Source organism: Leopardus geoffroyi, chromosome X (assembly GCF_018350155.1).
Source record: "Leopardus geoffroyi isolate Oge1 chromosome X, O.geoffroyi_Oge1_pat1.0, whole genome shotgun sequence".
NCBI classification, from domain to species: domain Eukaryota; kingdom Metazoa; phylum Chordata; class Mammalia; order Carnivora; family Felidae; genus Leopardus; species Leopardus geoffroyi.
In genome coordinates this window covers 36,681,139-36,707,655 of record NC_059343.1, presented here as the reverse complement: position 1 = coordinate 36,707,655, position 26,517 = coordinate 36,681,139, and the positions used below count along the sequence as shown (strand labels likewise).

Genomic DNA, 26,517 nt, shown 5'->3' with positions numbered 1-26,517 from the left:
ATAAAGACCATTACAAATGGGTCACAGGTTTCATACCCTGAAATTTTTACTATGTTTTATTTTTACCTTTTTCTTCTGCAATAGGAACATATTTTCAGTTAGAAAACAACCCAGCTTATTTAGTAAGCTGTTGACACACACACACACATACACACTTACAGCACTCCCAAATTACTTTACATCAGAGGTTTGTACATGTTGACTAATAAAAAGGATTATTAAAACCAATCATGTGCCTATACAGCATCTTGTTTAATCTTTGTAAGAATCCTGTAAGATTAGTTTTCAAAAAGAAACAACTGAGAGAATGTAAGGTCATACAGCCAATATATAAATGACCCAGAATTTGAACAGAAGCCTTTCTGACTCCAGGGGCACCTGGGTGGCTCAGTTGGTTAAGAATCCAACTCTTGATTTTGACTCAGGTCATGATCTCACGATTTGTGAGATCGAGCCCTGTGTTGGGCTCTGCGCTGACCACATGGAGCCTGCTTAGGATTCTCTCTCCCTCTGCCCCTCCCCTGCTCATGTTCTCTTTCTCTCTCTCAAAACAGATAAAAAAAAAAAAAAAAAAAAAAAACTCTGACTCCAAACTCATTGTCTCTCTATAACATTATGTAGCTCCTTTTTGTTTGGGTTCTTTCTCTTGTGTTAAAGACCTTGGGTTTGCTTTCTCCGCTCCCCTCTACTCTATCAAAATGCAGAAACAGCTTTTACCCAAAAAATAATGCAAAGCCCATTTTGATGTTTGCTTTTCAGTATATGTTGATTAAACATCACCAGGCAGAACACAGGGTTTTTTTCATTTTTTTTTTTTTACAATTTTTTAAATTGAGGTTTAGCAGACACATGTTGTATTAGTTTTAGGTATACAATGTAGTGATTCGACAATTCTATCCATCGTGCAGTGCTCATTACAATAAGTGTAGTTACCATCTGTCACCATACAAAGTAATTATAATATTACTGACTATATTCCCTGTGCTGTACTTTTCATCCCCATAACTTACTTATTTTATAACTGAAGGTCTGTACTTCTTAATCCCCTTTACCTATTTTACCTGTCCTCCCACAACCCTCTCCTGTGACAGCTACCAGTTTGTCCTCTGTATTTATGAGTCTGTTACTAGTTTTGTTTGTTCATTTGTTTTGTCTTTTATTTTATTTTTATTTTTTTAAGTATGCTCCATGCCCAGCGTGGGGCCTGAACTCATGACCTTGAGGTTGAAAATCACATGCTCTACTGACTGAGCCAGCCAGGTGCACCTGTTTTGCCTTTTAGATCCTACATATAAGTGAAATCATGTGGTATTTGCCTTTCTCTGTCTGACTTCATTAACTTAGGGTAATACCCAGTAGGTCCATCCATGTTGTGAATGGCAAGATTTCATTCTTTTTTATGGCCAAGTAATATTCTGTAATATGGGTACACATATACATATACACCGCATGTTCCACAAACAGTAACAGCAATCCATTACAAGATTCCATTGCTTGTTATAAAATGGCAGTTTTATGCTTCTCTCTGCTAGTTAATTATTCAATAAATTCTTATGTCTTCTGTATTGGTGAACCTGCTCTGGCTAAGTGCAGGAAAAGGAGATTAAGTCCCTAAAGATAATAAAATCATTCCCAAGGTGTTTTAGCATACAGAATCTAGCAGATATACAAATTGTAGATATTTTGACATCAGGTGTTGTATATGTACTCGAGAAAAATATAATTTTGCTCTCCAGTGGAACTCTTGCTATTTTTAGTCATTAATATAGAAAATAAATTTTAAAGTGTTTGTGTTCATTCCTTAGGAACTTCACAGATAATAAGGTGAAATTTTGACAGGACTGACTAAAATTCTACATTTAAATTCAAAAATAAATTTTGTAAGTACAGGATACCAACACATTGATTTTAGAAGTGCCTCACATGCAAACATGAATTTTCATTATAATAACAACTGTGATCTTGAACTTAATGTACAAATGTTGTATACTATGCAGATTAAGAAAACTAAGAGGCCCAATTCATACTAATTAATCTTCATCTGGTATAATGCATCACCTTTTCCCCAACTCTATAATAGGATAATAACGATATATTCCTCCTACTTTGTTGTGAAGAGTATGTAACATAAACATGTAAAGCACAAAAAAAAAAAAAAAAAAAAAAAAAAAACCCACCAAACTTGTAAAGAACTAGAACACTGCGTGGCACATAATCCCTCAGTACATGCTAATCATGATGATAACAATTATGTCCATTTGAGCCATTGCTTTTGAGATAATTAGCATGTAGCATTGTCTCTACTATCTTATATAGTTGTTTTAAAGAACAACTATAAATGGGATACTGCCTGTGAAAGTCCCAAATTCAGTGCCTGGGACAGAGTTGAGTATTATCCTTAATATTTTCTAAATGTTTGTGACCCTCCAAAAATTTATTTCCAGACCAGACTTCTCTCTTGCATTCCGGGCTTGTATGTCCAAGTACCTACTTGAATCTCCACTTGAACTTTAGATATTTCAAGCATAACATATCCAAAACTATAGTCCCGATCTCTTCCCCATCTCTCTCGGTGTCAGACTTCCAGTTGCTCACACTGAAAACCTTGGTGTGGTCTTTGACTCCTCTCTTTCTCTCACACCCCACATCCATTCCCTCAGAAAATCCTGTTCTCTCCACTTCCAAAATGTATTCAGAATTAAGAACTTCTGTTCTTGGAGGACACCTGGTGACTCAGTTGGTTAAGCGTCCAACTCTTGATTCCAGTTCAGGTCATGATCACACAGTTGGTGGGATCGAGCCCTGCATCGGGTTCTGTGCTGACAGCACAAAGCCTGCTTGTGATTCTCTCTCTCCCTCTCTGTCTGTTTCTCCCCCGCTCATGTGTGCTGTCTGTCTGTCTGTTTCTCTCTCCCCACCTCAAAATAAATAAATAAACTTTAAAAAGAAAAAAAGAACTTCTGTTCTTGGAAAGACACTGTAGGAAAACGAAAAGACAAGCCATGAACTAAGAGTAAATATTTGCAAATTATGTATCTGATAAAGGACTTACATATTTAGATTATGTAAAGAATTCCTTCTTTTGAACTATAGTTGACATACAATATTAGTTTCAGGTGTACAACATAGTCAGCATTTATATACATTATGAAGTGATCACCATGATAAAATCTAGCTACCATCTCTCACCATACAAAGTTGTTACAGTATCATTAACTGTGTTCCTTTTGCTGTACGTTATATCCCTGTGTCTTTATTTTATAACTGGGAGTTTGGACATCTAAATCCCCTTCTACTACGTTGGGAAGAATTCTTAAAACTCAATAATAAGAAAAAGCACAGCCCAGTTCAAAACGGGAAAATATTTGGAACAGACACTTCAACAAAGATATGTGGATGCTATATAAGCACACGCAAAGTTGCTCCACATCATTTTTCATTAGGGAAATACAAATTAACACAACGAGATGTCTATACGCACATGTATCAGAATGGCTAAAATCAGAAAGGCTAACCATACCAAGTATTGGTGAGGATGTAGAACAATTGCAACTAATACACTGCTATGGAAATGTAAAATGGTATAACCACTTAAAAAGTTTAACATACCCCTATAATACAATCCAGCCATTCTGCTGAGTATTTACCTAAGAGAAGTAAAATGTGTATCCATACAAAGACTTGTACATTAATGTTCATTACAGCTTTATTTGTAATAGCCAGAACTTGGAAACAACCCAGGGTCCATCAGCAGATAATGGGTAAACAGATTATGGCCTATCCTTACAAAGGAATGTCACTCAGCAATAAAAAGGAATCAGCTATTGATACACACAACTACATGGATGCAGTTCAAAACCTCTGTGCTGAGAGAAACAAGTTAGAAAATGAGTCTGTACTGTCTGGTTCCATTTATATAAAATTCTAGAAAATGCAAACCAATTGACAGTGACAGAAACAGTGGCTGCCCGGGGATTGGGAGGGAGATGACTAAGGGACGTGAGGAAACTTTAGAGAGTGATGGGTATATTCAGGTTGAACGCAGTGATGCTTTTATGGTTGTATATGTCAAAACCTAGAAAATTATACATTTTAAAAATGCAGTTTGTTATATGCTAATTACCCCTCAGTAAAACTTTTTTCAGAAAATATATTCAGAATCTATCTCCTCTTCATCATCTTTATTTTCTCCATCTGACTTCATCTACCATTTTCCCCCTAGATTACTGCAATAGGCTAACTGGTCTCCCTGCCTTTTTTTTTTTTTCCCCCCCTTAAACCCTTGTTCCCTTTTAATCTGTTCTCAACACAACAACCAGAGTGTTCCTTTAAACTTGTCAGATCATGTCACTTCAGTTCACAAACCTTCCTGTGGCTCCCTCTCCCACTCAGAATAAAAGGCTGTTATATGGGGGCGCCTGCGTGGTTCAGTCAATTGAGCATCCAACTTCGACTCATGTCATGATCTCGCTGTTCGTGGGTTCGAGCCCCCCACGTTGGGTTCTGTGCTGACAGCTCGGAGCCAGGAGCCTGTTTCAGATTCTGTGTGTGTGTGTGTCTCTCTCTCTCCCTCTCTCTGTCCCTCCCCCACTTGTGTTCTCTCTCTCTGAAAAATAAATATTTTTTTAAAAAAGGCTCTTAAATGGCCTACCCCAGCCTTGTTGCCTCTCTGATCTGATCTATTTACTCCATGGCACATGGGTCTTTTTGCCAGTTTTTGAAAACTCCAGGTGCACTTCTTCCTTTGGGCCTTTGTGTTGTTCTCTCTGCCTAGACCACTCCCTCACCAGTTTTGGATGTCCTCATGGCAATTGGGCCGACTTTGACCACCCTATTTTAAATTGCAGTGTACCCATTCCCTCTTACTCTGCTTTACTTTTTGCTTTATCCCATAGCACTTTTATGATACTCCATAGTTTACCTTTCTGTATTTTCTTCTACTAGAATATGAGCTACACGCGGGCCTGAATCTTTGTTGGTTTTGTTTACTTGTGTATCCCAAGTGCATAGATCAACGCCTGGAACATAGCAGGCTCTCAAGAACTATTTCTGAAATGAATACTTATTTAAATCTTTACGATACATTGACAAATTAGAGTAGAACCAAATTGGGTAATAAGAAGAATGACAAGAGGTTGAAGATATACATGAAGAATGGGCGCCTGGGTGGCTCAGTCAGTTAAGTGCCCAACTCTTGATTTCAGCTCAAGTCACGATTGCATGGTTTGTGGGTTCGAGCCCTGCGTCAGGCTTTGTGCTGACAGCGCAGGTCCTGCTTGGGATAGTCTCTCTCTCCCTCCCTGCCCCCCCCGCCCCTCCCCCACTTGCTCGCTCTCTCACAAAAATGAACTTTAAAAATATATATATACATGAGGAATAGTTGAGGCAACTGGAGACATCACAGAGAAGAATAGATTTAGTGGAAACATGATCCCCCTCTTAGCTACCGAGGAGTTACTATATAGAAGAGGAAGAATATTTGCTTTGCGATATTACATAGGACAACGCTAGCCCAAACAAGCCAGATGTGGGCCCAGGCTAAGTAAACACTTTTTTACTTTCTTAGAATTGTGGTAAGCTGCCATAAAAGAATGATCACTCACTGGAGAAAGTCAAACAGAATAATCGTCCTTCGGGGATTGAAAAGGATCCCACGTGAGGAAATGCTTGAATTAGATGGCCTTGAGAAGTTTGTTCTAGCTCGAAGATAGTATGATCTTTTAACATCCAGTCATTCCTGGGGCACCTGGGTGGCTCAGTTGGTTAAAATCTCAGCTCAGGTCTTAATCTCAAGGTTGTGAGTTCACGCCCCACACTGGGCTCCATGCTGGGCCCATTCACATGAATGAATGCATACATACATACCTACATACATACATATATAAAGTGATCACTCACCTAAAAAAAAAATCCAGTTACTCCTGACAATTCCGAATGCTCAATCATTTGTGAAGTTAATTTTTCAAATGCTCATTTTACCTGACAAGAACATGTCAAAGGTAACTTCATACCTTCATAATTATGATTTAATTATCTTTGCCATATAGCCATATATCTAAAAATTACTTGATCCATTATTTTAACCCTTTATTATTGCTGAAAATAAAATACTATTTTACTATCAGTTTTGACCTTCGTATCCCTCATTTGAGAATGTTTACCAGTATCATGGAATAAAATCTCCAGTATTTTAGAATTTAAGTTTCATGTTTAAGAAATGTGGGCTTCACTGTTTGTTTTAGATTAAGTTTCTTCACTTTTTTAAATGGCTACATATGTTCATTATCTTTCTTCTTTTATAGGAGCGGGATCGTTATGCCTACAAGATTCATCTTCCAGAAACAGTAGAGCAACTGAGGAAATTCAATGCAAGGAGGAAACTAAAGGTAATTAAAGAAATCAGCAAAAAGCTTTCCGACAGCTAAATTCTCACTTCTAAAAGTTATTTCAATAAGGTTTTGTTTTTTAAATCATTTAAGGTAATATCTAAGTATGAATAAACAAAATGTTAAAGTAAATGAAAGATTAATCACATTTTAGATTTGTATCATCCTAAAAATTTATAGCAGAGATGTAATTACTTTTAAAATAGGAATTTACTATCTTTTTTTACATTTTTACTTCAACGTTTATTTTTTTTTGAGAGAGTACGAGCTGGGGAGGGCAGAGAAAGTGGGAGACACAGAATCCAAAGCAGGCTCCAGGCTCTGGGCTGTCAGCACAATGCTTGATGCGGGGCTCAAACCCACGATCATGAGCTGAGCTAAAGTCAGATGCCACCCAAGCATCCCAGGAATTCACTATTATTATCCATTATTGTTGAATATGAATGTAGGCCACATTTTCTCAAACTTAAATATTTTGACAAGAAAAATGTGAGTTTAGTTCAGTGGAAACAATACTGGATTAGAATTAATTAGACAACGATCACAAAGCAGTAAGAATCCCCACTACCTTGATCTACTAGAAAATATTTTCAAATTACTTTTCTTAGCTTTTCTTTATTCTTACTAGGTACCTTTCTCCTTTTACCATTCTCTCTATCCTCTATCTCACCAAACAAAAAAAAAAAAATGGTAATTATCCCATATGGGGAGCCTGTTTGATTTTAAAAGGTTTTGAAAAAGACCAAATATAAAATAGTAAACTATTTTATTAATATAAAAATTAACGTTTATTTATTTTGAGAGAGAGAGAGCAGGGGAGGGGCAGAGAAAGGGAGAGAATCCCAAGCAGGCTCTGCACCATTAGCACGGAGCCCAAACATGGGGCTCAAACCCACAAACCATGAGTTTATGACCTGAGCCAAAATCAAGAGTCGGACGCTCAACTGACTGAGCCACCCAGGTGTCCCAACACTAGTAAAAAAACTGTATGGGACATTTCCCCCCCTCTTCCCAACAGAGGAAACTCTTATATTGTGGTCTTAAAATTATTATTTGATTTATTTTTGATTACTGTAAAAAAATCATCTTTAAGTCTGTCCTCTAAGTGGTTGATTGGTTAGTAGTCCTCCTTAGCCATGTGACTCCCACCAACTATAAAACTTTATAAGTATTTTTGTATATGTCCTAAATTGCAGTAATATTCATTATTATTCAACCCCTGAAATATCTGAATAATTTCATATATACAGCTCTAGATTTTGAGGAACATTATGTGGATGGGGGAGAAAACTATGTAGGCCACGATATTATGCTATAGAGCTGAACTGTTCAGTCTAGTAGCTGCTAGTCACACATAGCTTTTTAAATTTAAATTAATGACAATTAAATCAAAAGTGTTCCTCAGTCACACTAGCACATTTCAAGTGCTCAGTAACTAAATGTGGCTAGTGACTAACGAATCAGATCACCCAGACATAGGACATTTCCATCATTGTGAAAAGTCAACTGTGTTACTATACAACAAAGGAAATTGTCACATGTCATTATTGGTGATGATGATTCTCCATTAAGCCTCTGTCCTAATTGTTTTTACAGTCAGCACTCCAAACTGGCTCTTCTCTATTTGCTTTAAAAGTCCTTGGCAAAAATAGTTATTAACGACATGCCATTATCAAGATGGCACCTAAAGAAGTTTCCCAAGACTTTGACATACATCTGAACCACTGTAGCCTACAAGAGAAAAAAAAAATCTTACTATCCAAAGTGAAATTTTGTCAGCTGTTCTTGAAGTTCATTTCTTCCCCAAAGGAACCATTAATTATACTTTTTTTCTCAGTTCTTCCCTAGTCTTTTTAACTCTGGCCCTGCTTTGGCCTTTGTGACATTGCCCTGTCTGGGGCTGAACCTTTCATTGGCCAAGTCCAGGCCTTTCGCCATAGTGCTCAGGTTTGCCCATCACGAGAAACCCATGCTGTAGTTCTCCCAGTGCCACAAAACCAGACTTGGGCCTAAAATAGCCAGAGTGGTGACTAAGATTCATTTGGACAGGGCAAAGCTGTTACAGCAGAGAGGGGTCATATGAACTTACCACATCCCTTTGCAGGACTATTTAAAGTTTCAAGACCCACCAGACAACCTAGAATTAGGAACGTCAGCAGGGTTGTCATTGAGATTTTTTTCAGCTTCTGGTAAGGCTGTATTCCTTTATGTCATTCAGCCATCCTGGTTAAAGTATGTTATGCTTACCATCTGCAAGAACTCATTCTCCTCATTCTGCCTCTTCTTTGAGCTTCCAGAACACAGATTTCAACTTTACTAGCTTTCAGAGACCACCACACAACTCTGTTTCACGAATGAACAGCTAGGTACCCATCCTTGTATCTGGACACTGTTTTTAAGCTCCTCAAATGTTAGGCAACAACCCATTGTGGTTTGTTTGTTTGTTTCTTACTCCCTTTGAAATGATTAAAAGGGAAGTTCACAGAAAGCAGTAGAATATTGCTTTTCTTACTTAGAGGAAGGAAATTTTTATCGTCCATGGCAAGAAGAAAGAGAAGAACAGCATTATGGGAAAGAGTGGGCTCTGGAGCTACATTGCCTTCGGTGAATCGTGGCTCTGACACTTACTAATGTGTAACCTTGAACGAGTTATTTAAATTCTCTGTGCCTGGGTTTCCTTATCTACAAAATGGGGATAATGGTAATAGCTAACTCATAGGGATGTAAGACTTTAATGAATTAATATATTACAGTAGTTACAAAAGTACGTGGCAGTCATGAGTGTTCCATACATATTATTTGCTATTAACATTATTATTGTTGTTACTGTTTTACTGTGATTTTATTTTATTTATTTTTTTTTTTAATTTTTTTTTCAACGTTTATTTTTGGGACAGAGAGAGACAGAGCATGAACGGGGGAGGGGCAGAGAGAGAGGGAGACACAGAATCGGAAACAGGCTCCAGGCTCTGAGCCATCAGCCCAGAGCCCGACGCGGGGCTTGAACTCACGGACCGCGAGATCGTGACCTGGCTGAAGTCGGACGCTTAACCGACTGCGCCACCCAGGCGCCCCTGTTTTACTGTGATTTTAATGTTTATACCTTTGACTTGGTACTCATTCTGTATATGAATAACTGTAATTCCAATAACTCCATACCGTTTTAGCTTTTTTTCTAGTCATTGATATTAACACTTTGAAGTTTTTAAAAGCTTTTTAAAATGTATAGACAGGGGGCACCTCGGTGGCTCAGTTGATTAAGCATCCAACTCTTGATTTCAGCTCAGGTTATGATCTCATGGTTCATGAGTTCGAGCCCCATGTCAGGCTTCTCACTGCCACTGTGGAGCCTGCTTGGGATTCTCTCTCTGCCCCTCCTCCACTTGCACTCTCTTTCTCAAAATAAATAAACACTTTAAAAAATTCATTTAAGAAAATCTAAACTAATGGAGAGACATTTAATGTTCATGGATCGGAAGACCCAGTATTGTTAAGATGGCAGTGTTTCCCAAGTTGATCCATAGATTCAGCACAGTCTCCTGAGCAGAAATTGACAAATTGATCCTAAAAATTCATATGGAGATGCAAAGGACTTAGAATCGCCAAAACAATCTTGAACAAAGGACAAAGTTGGAGGACTCATGCTTTGCAATTTTGACACTTAACTATAAAGCTACAGTTATCAGGACTCTGGTACTAGTATGGGATAGGAGTAGACATGTATATCAGTGGAACAGAATTGAGAGTTCAAGAATAAACCCTTATATTTGAAGTCAGTTGATTTTCAACAAAAGTGCCAAGGCAGTTCAGTGGGGGAAAGAAATCTTTTCAACAAATGGCACAGGGACAATTGGATATCCATGTGCAGAAAGAGACCTTTAAAATGCCACTTTTGGGGGCGCCTGGGTGGCGCAGTCGGTTAAGCGTCCGACTTCAGCCAGGTCACGATCTCGCGGTCCGTGAGTTCGAGCCCCGCGTCGGGCTCTGGGCTGATGGCTCAGAGCCTGGAGCCTGTTTCCGATTCTGTGTCTCCCTCTCTCTCTGCCCCTCCCCCGTTCATGCTCTGTCTCTCTCTGTCCCAAAAATAAATAAACGTTGAAAAAAAAAATTGAAAAAAAAAATGCCACTTTTGGGGCGCCTGGGTGGCTTAGTCAGTTAAGTGTCTGACTTCGGCTCAGGTCATGGTCTTGCAGTTCATGAGTTCAAACCCCACATCAAGCTCTGTGCTGACAGCTCAGAGCCTGGAGCCTGCTTCAGATTCTGTGTCTCTATGTCTCTCTCTCTGCCCCTCTCCCACTCATACTCTGTTTCTCTCTCTCTCTCTCTCTCTCTCTCTCTCTCTCTCTCTCTCTCTCAAAAAAATGAATAAAACATTAAAAAAAAGTTTTAAAAGGCCACATTTTGGATGATTCCTTTTTTTTTTTTCAATATCTAGAATAGGTATTTATATCTGTAAATCCATAGAGACTGAAAGTAAATTGGTGATAGCCAGGTCTTGGGTAGTGACTACTTAATAGGTATGCAGATTTGGAGGGAGGGAGGTGATGGTGTTTTGGAACTAGACAGAAATGTTGGCTGCACAGCATTGTGAATGTACTGAATACTGCTGCATTGTACACTTTAAAGTGGTTAATTTTATGTGAATTTCACATACCCCCACTTGTTTTTATACCACGTGACAAAAATTCTTCTTACATACTGGTTTCCTCTTCAGTATACTTAAGGGATATGACACATTCCCATAGTAATAGTGGCTCACCACACCACTCAGCTCACCCAAGGGACCACCCCTCCCTCAGCCCCAGTTATGCCAGAGGTTGGAGGGACGTGTGTTTATTAAAACAGCCTCATGGTTGATTCTGACATGTCCCCCTTATTGACAGTCATTACTCTCATTAAGCACAAACTGTAGGGGCGCCTGGGTGGCGCAGTCGGTTAAGCGTCCGACTTCAGCCAGGTCACGATCTCGCGGTCCGTGAGTTCGAGCCCCGCGTCGGGCTCTGGGCTGATGGCTCAGAACCTGGAGCCTGTTTCCGATTCTGTGTCTCCCTCTCTCTCTGCCCCTCCCCCGTTCATGCTCTGTCTCTCTCTGTCCCAAAAATAAATAAACATTGAAAAAAAAAATTAAAAAAAAAAAAAAAAGCACAAACTGTAATGGTTTTACAAAATTCTGTCATATTGTACATATCATAATTAACCAGCTGTTGGACACAGATTGCTTCCAGTTTTCCACAGCCATAAATATTTTTGCATTGCCCACCTTGGTATGTGATTATATTCTTAGGACAAGTTCTGTGCTACTGGAATTATTGGCATCAAAGTATGTATGTGTATTTAAGACTTGTGATTTCTTTCAATAACTTCCCCACCAAAAAGCTGTTTGAATAAATTTCTATGTATTTTTGGTGGTGAGTTTTACTTTGAGGTTGAACCTTTTTCTCATTCTGAAAGTTTTGTGAAACTTTTTAATGCCAGAATATAAAACAATACTCATTATACTTTGCTGAAATTTCAAGACTATTACTGATTCATTACAATAATAACGATACTAAACAATCGGAAAGTGTTTTCTTTCCATATTTATACATTCATTTTGGAATTTAACCTCTCAGCAGGCTTTAGGAGACAACAAATCCCTATGAGAAAATTATTTGGGCAATTAGCATTAACATCATTTTCAGACTACCTTTCACATGTAGATTTTTAAAAAGTTAATGGAACCCTGCATGTGATTTGAATTATCACACACTTCTTTTTATTCTCGTCTCTTGCGTTATTTTGTTTTTACATCTGTGAATGATGATGGGAAAAAATTTTTTTTCTCATTTTGGTTACCAGATGTTTCAGATGTTGGGTTTTCCCCTCTTTTTGTTTTACACTAAGCTCTAGAATTTTAATACTTCAGTTTAAAAAAATCCTCTAGAAACAATGCTTCCTTTAATAGACTCCATAGGCCTCAGTACAAGACTAGATATAAGAATCCTATTTTCTCAAATCGAATATTAGGATGCATGGGACAGACTGATCTAGGCTGTCTGGAAAAATCTGTGCTCTGGTATGTCTTAAGGAGACACCCCTGTACGCTAACCCCAGGTGCCATCTACTTGGAGTTACTGAGCAAGGGGTCAGGTTGCAGGAGGTACTAGGGGACCATCTGTTAGCATCTGAGCTTGTCTAACTAGGGAAGAGGCTGAGGAGAGGAATCTGTTCTAGAAATCATCTCCTTTGGTTCATGAATTATTTCTACCTCTAGAAAGCAAATTTCCCCACAGTGAAGCATGCCAAATAAATTTTGTAAAAAAAAAAAAAAAAAAAAGGAGAAGAAAAGAAAGAAAGAAAAAATAGAAGCAGTATTCTGTATTTGGGTAAATGTATTGCATTCAGTTTAGGAAATGGTTAAGTTGAATCCATGTGATTCCATTTAAAGGATAAAAACATTTATTCCTTACACTGTATATACAAAAAATGAGGGAGATTTCCGATAACTACAGTTTTCCTGTATTGATTTTGCAAACCGCAGAAGTATCTGGTCTGTGTGCTTCTCTGAATTACCAATTGGTCCCTCAAATTCCTGAACTTTGCAGAACTAGAAAAAGTTTGTTTAGTGATACCATTTTCCAGCACTTTACGATGCTGTACTCTCTCACGCAATAGCCACTGGCCATATGTGCTTACTTAAATTTTAATTTTAATTCATGCATGTCAAATGAAATTTTAAATTTGATTTCTCAGTTGCACTAGCCCCGTTCAGTACCACATGCAGCTGATGGCTACTGTACTCAACAGTACCGGTATAGAACGTTTCCATCATCCCAGAAAGTTCTATTGTACAGCACCATCAGGAGTCTTGGCACCTCCAAAAGTAATGCTTACCTCTAAACATCACCTTCTGAGAGGTCAACCAGGAAGCTCTAACAGCTGCCTTTTGGCACGCTGCTCCTTTCTGTAGACTCAACAAGAGCTAACTTAAGGATTTATCAAGGACCTTTGTGCCCTGATGAAAGCCAGCATTTACATATAGTCCTCTCCTGTAGTAAGGGGTGGTGCAGAGGCAGTAAGACAGCACAGCAGCCGTGGGCTCCAGCTACTCAAGAGCAGTAAGCCTGGTGTCCAAAAGGCACAGCTGATTCTGAAAACTTACTCCAGTATAAGCAGTTTACATAGATAAAAATTGGAAGTGATTTTGATCTTTCTATTGACTTTTACAAAGCGATTCTATTAGTTTCTGATTGTGAAATACAGGACGTATTACTTCCTAAGTTCGGCTGTCTAGCTTTTGAAAGCTATTGTATACGTTAATCGACCATCTTTATAAAATACTTTCACAGAGTCCAAAAGGATTCCTAAGATACTGTTCTGTGCAGTTGCTCTTAAATATAGTCCTATCTACTATACTTGCAAGTCTCATTGTTAACCTTGACAGGAAATAGCACAGCCAACTTTAGTCAGATGGCCCAACTTAATGTGATAAAAAATTCCTGGTTTTAGACCTGCATCTGAGTTTTGTTTGAGTATCCTACACACATAGACTGTGCCGACTCTACTGAATGATAGCATTGCTTGTGACTGTATGTACAGAGATTGGGAGCTCTGATGTAATCAAGCCTCGCCCCTCATTATCTAGGGCCTACTTCTTACATGTAATCAACCCAAATCCTTTAACATTTCTGCCTTGAAATGATTTTCCGGCCTTCTGGATCATCTCTGTTCAGCCTCAACCTCTCCAAGTCCTTTACCCTTTGTAGGGCTTGAAGTTCAGTGCTCTTAACCCTAGTAAGATGATCCTTTCTCAAATCCTTATGTCACATGTGGATTTGTATCGCCCTGTGATGGGTTTTGCCCCCTTAGTATATTACAACGTGACTGTGTGTTATTTTGCCACTTGGGTGCAAACCCAGTTTACTCTCCATGTCATCTGAAAACTTGTGTGTCTTGTATCTAGACTTTTTAAAACATACCTCCCTGTTGTGCTATCAAATCCCATGGTGCTTGTTTCTGAGCTCAGGGAGCACCAAAAAGGGAGTACTGGCCCTTCGTGGTGGTCTTCAAGTCAGCAAGTCCTCTGTATTCACTCTCCTGTACCTTTCTTAATAACTCTGTTGCCTCCTTAGGGGTGCCTGGGTGGCTCAGTCAGTTAAGCATCTGACTTTGGCTCAGGTCATGATCTCACAGTTCATGAGTTCAAGCCCCGTGTTGGGCTCTGTGCTGACGACTCAGAGCCTGGAGCCTGCTTTGGATCCTGTGTCTCCCTCTCTCTCTGCCCCTCCCCTGCTCATTCTCTGTCTGTCTGTCTCTCTCTTTCAAAAATAAACATTAAAAAAAATTTGTTTAATAACTCCATTGCCTCCTTAGGTGCATTCAGTAGTTTAACTTAGCAGAAGTCTGAGCCAACCATTTTCTTGTTTTCCACTTCCTTAAATGAGACACAGAATCATCTAACTGGGAGTATTCCATTTTGATGTTTGACATACTAACAATAGTCGAGATTGAGTTGAGAATTAATTACTTGTAGTTCTTTTTTTGTTTGAATTTAGAATCTGCCTAACTTGCTTAGTCCAAAATTGCATCTTTAATGCTAGTTATCTTAGCAGACTCTGAATAGTCTTAACTCACAATTGTTATGTTTCACTCTCAGAACATACTAAACTTTCCCTTCTAAATTAAAGTAGGCAGAAAACTTCTTTGTCAAAGATGTGATAAACTGGGAAGCTTGAAGAACTACCTGTATAAGATGTAGATTGATGTTGCTGTACCCACGGTCTCTTTCATAGCAATAATGTAGTACAGGAGTTGGCACACTATGGCCTGCATGCCAAATCTGGCCCATTGCCTACGTTTACATGTAAAGTTTTATTGGAACATAGCAGTGAACATTCGCGTACATATTATCTGTGGCTACTTTCATGCTACAATGGCAGAGTTCAATAGTGTCAACAGAGACCATATGCCCTGCAAGCCTAAAATATTTACCATCTGGCCCTTTACAGAAAAAAATTTTTGACCCCTGGTGCAGTAAAAAACCCTTGAACTTGTGAGTAGACATTCTGTCTACTCTTGATTTTATCTCTAAGTTGGCAGCGACCTTAATAGGTTGCTAAGCCTCTCTGGACCTCAGTTTCCTCATATGCAAAATGAGTCTCTTAGAATGAATCATCTCCTAAGGTTATAATTCTATAAATCCATAAACTGCTTTGGAACCGTTTTTGCTGTTTTACATAATAGCTTTGCATTGAATATCCAAACCACATGCAGTCACTGAGTTGAGAGGACTAAATAAAGAAAACTGCTAACCATAAGATAAATTAGGAACTTGCTACTATTGTTATAAAAGAATTTACCTCTCAAGGCTCTTTGAAACAGTGCTTTCCTGGCAGAAGTTATTTGTAGATCTTTGATCATAGTAGTAGCTAGACCATGCCTTGAGATATAAACCCACCATATTAAGAAACTCAGTTGAACTTCATTTGGAAATAAAAATAAAGCATCTCTAAAATTTAGTTTCAGTGTGTGGGAAACTTTTGATACATAAAAATTCCATTCCCGCCCAGCTTTTTAGGGAACATGGTATATATGTAAAGTGAAATAAGCTTCTACTATAGAAAGAAGAACTCAACATTCAGTGCTGTTTTTTTCATCGCAGTAGCTGACTATAAAATTCCGCATAAAGACTTCTCATACATTAACCCTAGACTTTCAGAAATCTGAAAAGTTGGGGCTCCTGCCTGTCTCAGTTAGAACTTGCTATCCTTGATCTCGGGTTGTGAGTTCAAGTCCCACATTAGGTGTAGAGATTACTTAAAAATAAAATCTTAAAAAAAGAGAAAAAGAAATCTAATAAGTTGCCTGGAATGGTGTCATCAAGATCACTTCTCTGTTTTTTTTGCCTTCCCTCTCTACATTCAGTTCAATTCAATTCCATTTATATTTGTAGAAAGAAACCCTAACGCGACCCCCCGCCAAAATGAAACTTGTGGAAATGTGTTTCTATTAATGTTTTCATATATTTAATAAATGCCTAAAAAGATTTATCTTTCTGGGGCGCCTGGGTGGTTCAGTCAGTTAAATGCATCCGGCTCTTGATTTCAGCTCAGGTCATGATGGCACAGTTCACGAGATCGAGCCCCATGTTGGGCTCTGCACTGAGAGCACAGAGCCTGCTCTGGATTCTTTCCTTCTCTTTCTGTCCCTCCCCCATACGTGCTTTTCTCTCACTCGCTCGTTCTCTAAATAAATAAACTTTAAAAAAAAAGATTCATCTTTTCAGAAAAATCCTCAAGTTCAACATTTAAAATATGTAAGTGATTTAATCCTTAAACTACCTAAATGAGTAATTCTACCTAGACCAGCAAAAGGCTGTGCTCACATTCTAGCTCTATATTACTAAGATTAGTGACAGTTTGCACTTACAAAATGCTTTACAGTTCACAAAGCACTTTCATATACATTATGACTTTTGACAATTCTGTAAGGTATGTCAGTTTTAATATTGACTCAAGTAGTATCAGGCAGCTAGAAAGTGGCCCAGCCAAGGAACACACCCAGATATTCCGACCCATGCCTAACAGTCGCGGAATTGAACACTTTCACAAAATAACTGGTATTGTTCTTCTTGTTACTGAAACAATTCCCAAGATTTCTCCACCCAGCAGTCCTATGTCATGCATTCCATATGACAGTAATTCTCAACTAGGAATCAGGGAAACCTGTGCATGTTGTTTAAAGAGTCACCTGTAGAGGCACCTGGCCGGCTCATTCAGTGGAGCGTGCAACTCTTGATCTTGAGGTTGTGGGTTTGAGCCCCATGTTGGGTAGAGAGATTACTTAAGAAATAAAATAAGGGGCACCTGGGTGGCTCAGTCGGTTAAGTGTCCGACTTCGGCCCAGGTCATGATCTCACAGTTCGTGAGTTCGATCCCCGCATCAGGCTCTGTGCCGACAGCTTGGATCCTAGAGCCTGCTTCGGATTCTGTGTCTCCCAGCTCATGCTCGTACTCTGTCTCTGTCAAAAATAAAGAAACTTTAAAAAAAAATTAAAATAAATAAAAACAAAATAAGATCTTTAAAAAAAATAATAAAAGGAGTTACCTGTAGTTGGTTCTGCTGTGTGGCCTGAGAGTAACACATAGTCATTCACAAAAAGAGAGGGGGGCAAAGATACTAAAAAAGGAAAAGTGACTCATTCCTACTTCCCAGAGATAATGCGACTAACATTTTGGTATATGTTTGGTCTTTATATCCATATTAATCTTTTTTTTTTTCAAACATGAGGTCATACTATAGATTGTTTTAAAACCTTTTTTATGTAACTCACAAGCATCTTTGTTTTATTAAATATCCGTCAGCATCATTTCATAGTGTCTGCAGAATATTCCGTTTTGTGTACATGATTGAGTTCAAGATGTGAATGGTTTCATGTACTTTCCCAATCCCCAGCGGTGTTCTTCTCATATATGCCCATGTGATTAATCTCAAGGAATCCAAACTCATTTACAAGCTACCCCTCTTCTAGCTGTCACCTCCTACAGGTTTGACTTTCTGAATACTCCTTGCATTTGTTATTGAACTTTTTTACACGTATGTGCTTTAATATCTTTTTCCATCTTTTTCTTTTAGGGTGCAGTACTAGCAGCTGTGTCAAGTCACAAATTCAACTCATTCTATGGTGACCCCCCCGAAGAGTTGCCAGATTTCTCCGAAGACCCTACCTCCTCAGGTAATTGGACCATTCGTCCGTTCACCAGTGTGAATCATTTGGTGTCTACATCTTCTCTTTTCCACCGTAAATAAACCTTTCCTGTGAATCCAGTCAGATCTCCCAAGGAATTCTGAGGAAGTTTGTCAGCAGCCAAATTCCATCCACATGTGTCTGCTTCCTTCTAATTTTACTACCGAAGTCGCTTTCCCCTGGTACTCCAAAACCAGCATTTTATTGTTTTCCTTTTACCTCAGAAGTACTTCTTCCCTTTTCCCCACTCCAGACCCAACATTGCATTTCATCCAATCCAACATTGTAGTCAGTCTTTTTGGATCTTTCTGATTGCCTTATACCCCAACAAAAAACTTCTTTTTTATTTTTTTGATGTTTATTTATTAATTTTGAGAGAGAGCATGCACGAGCAGGGGAGGGGCAGAGAGAGAAGGAGAAAGAATCCCAAGCTCTGTCAGCACAGAGCCCACCATGGGGGCTCAAACTCACGAACTGTGAGATGATGACCTGAACTGAAATCAAGAGTTGGATGCTTAACTAACTGAGCCACCCAGGCACCCCCACAAAAAAACTTCCGATACAAGATTTTCCCCTGTCAACTATATCAGACTTTGGGGCAACGCTGCTTTTAATTTTATCTTTCAATGTAAAGCTGTCTCGTAAGTTATCTCTCGAAACAACTTACAAGTTCCTCTCTTTTTTATAAAATCTATAACACATACATACAAGCATTCAGAGGAGAACACAAAAGGGTTACCTATTTGGATCAAATGTATATAGGGACCCCTGGGGGGAACAAAATCCACTAGTGTTCACAAAATTATTTTATAAAGTGCTCAGATTTCCATTTTATTAGGAATTCTCAAGGATCGTTTATTAAAAATCCATAGTATCCTGGGGCACCTGGATGGCTCAGTCCATTAAGGGTCCGACTTCAGCTCAGGTCATGATCTCACAGTTTGTGGATTCAAGCCCCATGTCAGGCTCTGTGCTGACAGCTCAGAGCCTAGAGCCTGCTTTGGATTCTGTGTTTCCTTCTCTCTCTCTGCCCCTCTCCCACTCGTGCTCTCTCTGTCTCTCAAAAATAAATTAAATATTAAAAAAAATTTTAAGCAATAATAAAAAAATAAAAAGTAAAAACCCATAGTATCCATTTATACATTTATGTAAATGCACGTATGTGTGTGTTACACTTTATAAATTTCATTTATTTATGTATTTACGTCTGAGTCCTATGCCCTCCACCCTTAGGTTTTCTCCCTTCTCACATTAGAGTCACTCAGTATCTGCCATGTGGTTGCCTTTGCGCTATTGGTTTGATTTTTGGAATGGCTCATTCGATATTCAGGTTATTTCCATTGGACTCAAGAAGCATTTGCACATTCATTCTTCCTGTATTGCTAGGGTGGTCCTTCACCACTGTGAGCATTCGTCAGTATTTCTGCTTCTTCCTTGGCTGTGTTTATACACATACGTGCACAGACACGTTCCCATACACACATGTTCTTATCAATTGGTATGTGCTTCTTACACCTGGTGGAAAAGAACGAAATTGAGTTTCCCCATTCCAACAGCTGTGTAGTTCCTCATTTTGACCTTTACCAACTGGGATGTGAATCTTCCTCTTTTGAGTGAAGGTGATTTCCAAAAACATTCAGAAATGGGAATCTCAGAAAAGAGACTCTCTGAAGAGAAGGTCTTGTTGGCTTCTTCTTGCTGAGGAAATGGGAGTCTCATGTCTGTCTTTTTTCTTCCAGTCCAATTTATTCCCTCCACCCGTAGCACTGCGGTTGGTGTTTGCTAGCTCAAACCTCTCTCTTCCCTCCACACTGTTTCCAGTAGACTTGTCTGGCACGAGCAGATCCAGTAATGGTTTTATGTTGTATTGTGACTACATGATGCAGTCACAAACTTGGACTATATCAAGAGATTTTCGGTCAAGATCTAACACCATTTTCATCTTAAAATCGGGCCTGGGGAGCAGTATGGTCCTCGCAGTAGCTTCACAGACCTAAGCTTTACTGTTGCCCCTTAATATGTACCTCTGCCTGGCAAGAGTTTAATGAGCTCTTAAGTGTTCCATTCTGTTAAAGAGTCGAATTTTTCTTTTAGGGAAGGAATTGCCCATAGTTATAGACACACTTAATTTTCTGTCAAATACATTTTTATTACCCAGTTTTTTGTTTTTCAGTACAATCTGTAAGTGATATGGTCAAAACAGCTTCTGATTACAAAATTTGCTTTTTAAACAAAAACGAAATTTCCCCTACTGTCTTGCGGGTAGCCTGCAAGCTCTTGAATTAGTTGTTCACAATTTCACGTTCCCTCTTGCTTCCCTTTCCTGCAGTCACACCTTTTTTTTTTTTTTTTAATTTCTGAATCTTAATGATCTTGTAAGCAGTCTGTATCTTCATTTGACACTCAAATGTCCGTCCCAAAGACAATGGGACATTTTGAAGAAAATTCTAATATTGCCCTAACTTCCACACAGCTGTCAGGAAATACTCATCTGTTCCTAAAATTAATTTTTAATACTAAACCATTTAAAGGGAGGCATTATACTACTGTATCAGCATTGTTTATGAAATAGCTCTCTAGCAGCAAACTTCCCTTTCTGCAACCAACAGCGAAGGCTGTATGCTTGGCGGCAGAAAGCCTATTGTATACCTTATCTGGACTCACAGAAGAGCCTTACACTTTCATAAATTAACACATCTGTATTTTCAGTTTTTATTTCATTTTTGTTTTTTAATATTTCCATTTTCCAGCCTAAATTTTTGTCTGTTTAACTCTAATCTTTAAATTGTGCATCATTTATTTTAAGTTGCAACATTAATCTGTCCACCATCTATCTGTTTAAATTTGCATGGGCTTGTTTTACAGTACAAAACACAAAGCACCTTTCAGCATTACCTGAAAGTTCTTGCAAGCCTGTGGCAAAAAGAGAAAAATGATCAGAAAGCATGTGTTTCGGGGCACCTGGGTGGCTCAGTCGGTTGGGTGGCCGACTTCAGCTCAGGTCATGATCCCACGGTTTGTTGAGTTCGAGTTCCACGTCGGGCTCTGTGCTGACAGCTCAGAGCCTGGAGCCTGCTTCATGTTCTGTGTCTCCCTCTCTGTCCCTCCCCTGCTCGTGGTCTGTCTCTCCCTCTCTCTCAAAATAAACATTAAAAAAAAATTTTTTTTTTTTAAAAAAGTTAAGAACGCATGTGTTTGTAGGGTGGGAGTGGGGGGCTCCAGGGAAGGAGGCATTGGAGAACAGTGTAAGGTTCTTGAGAAGGACAACTGCCCTTTCTTGAGAAGAACAGTCTGTTTTTCATCTTTAGATAATGCCTGTTCTTTCTATGAAATAATAACAAATAGGTTGTTTTCTTTAATGACCTTGCTTGACAAAATTAAAAGCTGACTATCCTATTTTAGTCCCCCCCAAATTCTATTTAAGATCACAATTTAAAAACAAATTTAAAATTCATCCGTTTCCCGATTTGTCATCTAAAGAAGAGTCCATCATGTTTAGGTATGCTATTTACATTGTAAAACAATTTTTATGTAAGAGATTATTTTTTCTATCCGGATTATCAAAATCAGCCCATTGTACTTTTACTAGAATTTGATGAGTTTAATCACATGATGAAGAGTGTATTGTTCCTTTGTTACTTACTAATCCAAAGTCGAAATCTTTTCTCCTATTTCGAATCAAAGTGAGAATCTGAGCCCAGTGTGGCTTTGTTGTTTGTTTGTTTGTTTTTTATTTGTTAACGTTTATTTATTTTTGAGAGAGAGAGAGAGAGAGAGAGAGAGTGTGTGTGTGTGTGTGTGTGTGTGTGTGTGTGTGTGTGAGTGGGGGAGGGGCAGAGAGAGAGGGAGACACAGAATCCAAAGCAGGCTCCAGGCTCTCAGCTGTTAGCACAGAGCCCAACAAGGAACTCGAACCCACGAACTGTGCGATCATGATCTGGGCCCAAGTCGGATGCTCAACCAACTGAGCCACCTAGGCACCCCTCGATCCCAGTGTTTTAATGACTGAAATACTTATCAGTCCTAAGGAATGTGCTCATGGAACACAAGGATTTGCTTTGGGCTCTGCTGGGGGACCATGTTTCTTGTGGCTCATCTACAGGGCCCAACTGTAGCTCGATAACCTGCTTGCTCTAAAATCATACTGTTTGTTGTTTGTCCATATGCTGCCTTCCTCCTAGGACTTCTAGCAGCAGAAAGTAGGTATCCCTTTGTTTTCCTCTAAGCTTTATCTTTTATGCAAAAGTATTTGGCTTTGCATGGTTCATAAGCGGCTTGACTTTTTCCTTGGCTGTTTGTGTTTAGATGTTTGATTGTGAATTTTAACACTGCCTGACCACAAAATCAAAACGTGGCTGTATTGATTTCTCGAGGCATTACCATACAAATAGTACTAACTTCTCACTTTCATAAGAGGAAGACAGGCAGTGTTAAAATTTAAACTGCACTTACTATTACCTCACATCTGAATTTCAAGCACGAATACGGTAATTTGGGGGAAAGGGTAACTTTTTTTTATAGTTTTGCTTTCAAGAAAGCTTTCAGGGTAAGTGAATTTTCCTTTGACGATCGCACCATCTGTAAGCAGTTTATACTACTCTCTATTATTGACTGAATTTTTAGTTAATTAATATGGAGCTGTGGAATAAACTCCCAAATTCATGTGTCTCAACAACTTTTACCATTGGGAAGGCCATTTATAAAGACTAATATAATGGCTAGATTTTAATTACAAAGGAATGTAATTTGATTATGTGACAATATTAAAGTAAAAAGTAGGTAAGAAATTAGACACACACACACACACACACACACACACACACACACACAAATGAGTACAAATAAGAGTAAGGCTATCTGAATAAGATGGGTGGATTGTATCAGTGTCCATATTCTGGCTGTGATGACACTATAGCTTTGTAAAACGTTGCCATTGGGGACACTGAGCAAAGTATACAAGGGATCTCTGTATTTCTTACAATTGTATATGATAATCTATAATTATTTCAGTAATTTCCATGAAAACAATAGAATAAACCTTTACCTCTAGGTTGTACTTACTGGGGGGAAGTATATAAGAGACAAAAATAAATCAGAAAATATGGATGCTAATAATTGGATACATTGTCTTGCATTTGTTACTCATAGCTCCAACTGCACCTGATTTAATACAAAAATCTCACAGTATGTTAGTTATCCGTTGCTGTGTAATGAATCCCCTCAAAGCAGGATTTATCCTTTCACGCTTTCTGTGGGTCAGGAATCTGGATATGGTTTAGCTGTGCGCCTCTGGCTCAAGATCTCCCATGAGACTATAGTCAAGCAGTCGTCCGGGGCTGCAATCTCATCTGAAGACCCGACTGCAGGGGTGGGAATGGAATTCTCTTCCAGACTCACTGTACTATTGTTGACAGGCTGCAGTTCCTTACTGGCTAATGGGTCCCTTCCTAGGGCTGCTCACAACATAGAAGTTTGTTTCTCCCAGCATGAATGATCAAAAAGGGAGGGCAAAAGTAAGAGTGCCCCAGACAAAAGCCATCTCAGAAGTGATGTCTTATCATTTCTGCACTATTCTCTTCATCACAATGAGTTAATAAGTCCAGCCCACACTCCAGGGAAGGGATTTGATTATACAAGGGTGTGAATAGCAGGAGGCAGGATCTTGGAGGCCATTTTAGAGGCTGTCCACATTTTAATGACTATTACAATGTGAGACACTTCCCATTTGTAACTGCTTTTGTTTCTCCAGATTTAGCACGTCTTTCCTTTTTTTTGTTGTTTTTCAATCAGTAGACCTATCATGTCATTTGGAAATGAAAGCGTCTTAGAGGTATCAAGTAGTGCTTTTCCATAGTTGTAAAGTTTTATATGAATGAGCACTTAGCAGAATGCTATTTATTTTTAAAAATTTTTTTTTAACGTTTATTTATTTTTGAGACAGAGAGAGACAGAGCATGAACGGGGGAGGGTCAGAGAGAGGGAGACACAGAATCTGAAACAGGCTCCGGGCTCTGAGCTGTCAGCACAGGGGCCCAATGCGGGGCTCGAACTCACGGACCGCGAGATCGTGACCTGAGCTGAAGTCGGCGCTCAACCGACTGAGCCACCCAGGCGCCCCCAGAATGCTATTTAAAGTGCTTTGACAAATCTGTGCCTAACAATGGTGCTATTTGAAAACAGACTATTTTAACAAGCATAATGGCATTAGAATTATAGCATTGTGCTCCGACAGAATCCATTTACAGGGTGTACTTCTTTTTAACTAATACTAAATTTTGAGGCATCTGCCCTATACACATAAAGAATCTAAAGGATTTATCACCATGTGTAAGTTTTCGTAGCTTGAATCGCATATAGTTCAAATGCTTAAGTCCAAAATACAATTTCTATTACAGGATTCACTATTGCCTATAACTTGATTGATAACCAGAATGTGCTTTGTACAGTGGGAATAAAAGCTGTTGTCCAGGGGATAAGGGGAAGCTAGCTTTTGACTGCAAAGGGACAAGAGGGAACTGTTTTGGAAAGATGAAATAGACACTTATATTAGTGAATTTGAACTTAATAAATTATACTTTAGTAAGCAGATTTTTAAAAAATGCTCTTGTGCTTACAGGTAAGGGCTTTGATTGAGTAGGTGATATGAATGTGTGTGTGTGGTGAATTCAGTGTTGTATAAATGGGATTGCTAATACAATAGGAGAGAGGTAATTGGTAACTCCAGAAAAAGCTAGACTAGGTTCAGATGGTTAATTTGCTCAGTGATACTGGATTTTATAGCTATACATATAATTTTTTAAATATACACATACAAGTATTTTGTTACTGAACTCACTTGCATGCATGTGTGTATGCAGTTATCAGATGTATGCAGTATATACATTTATCAAAACTCATTGAACAGTATACTTAAGATTTGTATATTTCACTTTGTAAATTTTACCTGTGAGAGAGAAGTGTTAAAATCTATGCTGAAGTGTTTAGGGGTGCAGTGTAGTGATGATGTGCACTCTGGCACTTGTTTTGAAATGAATGAAGGGGCACCTGGGTGGCACCCCTTCATTAAAGTAAATAAAACTTTAAAAAAAGAAATGAATGAAACGACATGAATTGATGGATAGATAGATGTGTGATAAAGCAAATATTGCAAATTGCTAACAATTGTATAATGTAGGTAGTGAGGACAACTCTTCCCACTTGGTATTTGTTTGAAATTTTTCATCGTAAAACATAGGGGGAAAGAATTTTAAGAAGACAGACTCAGCCCACTTTGAGACTGAGAATTTTTAGCTTAAACATTCTGTTTATTTTTCTCTCTTGCTTTCAAATTATTTCTACTCAACTTTTTCATGAGACTTTTCTAATCTTGTGATGCAGTTGTTCTGGACTCAAAGTTTTTATTGACCTTAAAAGCATATTCCTCTTTAAAGAAATAGACTGAAAACATTTTTAAAACAGTTGACAAGTTTATGCTTTTTGGTTATTATTTCTTAATAGTAGCAGAAAACCTTTGCAAAACTTGTTTGCATAGTATGGTTCTTAGAAAAAGCAGAAATGTTCAAAGTTAAAGTGTATAATTATCAACCTAATTTTTTTTAATGTTTATTTATTTTGAGAGAGAGTGAGCACACGCACCCGCGATCAGGAGAGGGACAGAGAGAGAGGGAGAAAGAGAATCCCAAGCACAGACTGACACAGGGCTCAATCCCGTGAACCGTGAAATCATGATCTGAGCCAAAATCGGGAGTCAGACACTCAACCAACGGAGCCAACAGGTGCTCGTATCAACCTAATTTTTAGATACATACTTGATCACCATATGAATTGGGCAGAAAATAAAATATTCACCTGAAGGCAGGGCTTTGTTTCCTTCTAATTTATCATTGTGAAAGTTTTGGACTAAGGCCTACAAAAATAAGCCTTATATGGGAAATAAATTGAGATTAAAGAAAGGATAGAAATTGGACATCCTCTCATGACCAAGTGCAAATTATTCAGACGTGTTGCTGAGAGTGAAACATGATTTCAGGTGGAGTCCATCTGTAGTAGAATGACGAAGTGTCACAGACCTGACTTTTGGGACTTGCTCTTCTGCTCACTGCTGTGGCCATTTGACCCTGGTGAGCCTCCAATTTTCCAAGTATAAAAACACTTACCTTGCAGCACCTGAATGGCTCAGTCGGTAAAGCGTCCAACTTCATTTCGGGTCATGATCTCACTCACAGCTGTGAGTTTAGGCCCCATGTTGGGCTATGTGCTGACAGCCTGGAGCCTGCTTCCGATTCTGTTTCCCTCTCTCTCTGCCCCTCCCCCACTCACGCTCTGTCTCTCTCTCAAGAGTAAATAAACATTAAAAAAAATTAAATAAAAAAAAAAACACTTGCCCACAGGACAGGGTTACTGTGG

General features: G+C 38.7%; 1 protein-coding gene across 19 annotated transcripts in view; it reads left to right on the top strand.

Moving 5' to 3' along the window:
- CASK (calcium/calmodulin dependent serine protein kinase) overlaps positions 1 to 26,517 on the top strand; it is a 358,135-nt gene that overhangs the window by 239,535 nt on the left and 92,083 nt on the right. For 12 of the 19 annotated variants that reach the window (XM_045471852.1, XM_045471865.1, XM_045471856.1 and 9 more), the window contains exons 9-11: positions 6,303 to 6,386; positions 18,000 to 18,099; positions 22,293 to 22,310. In XM_045471852.1, coding sequence (XP_045327808.1) covers positions 6,303 to 6,386; positions 18,000 to 18,099; positions 22,293 to 22,310 — 202 coding nt within the window. The remainder of the gene's footprint in view (positions 1 to 6,302; positions 6,387 to 17,999; positions 18,100 to 22,292; positions 22,311 to 26,517) is intronic. The other 7 variants (XM_045471860.1, XM_045471853.1, XM_045471862.1 and 4 more) reach the window with 1 other exon arrangement.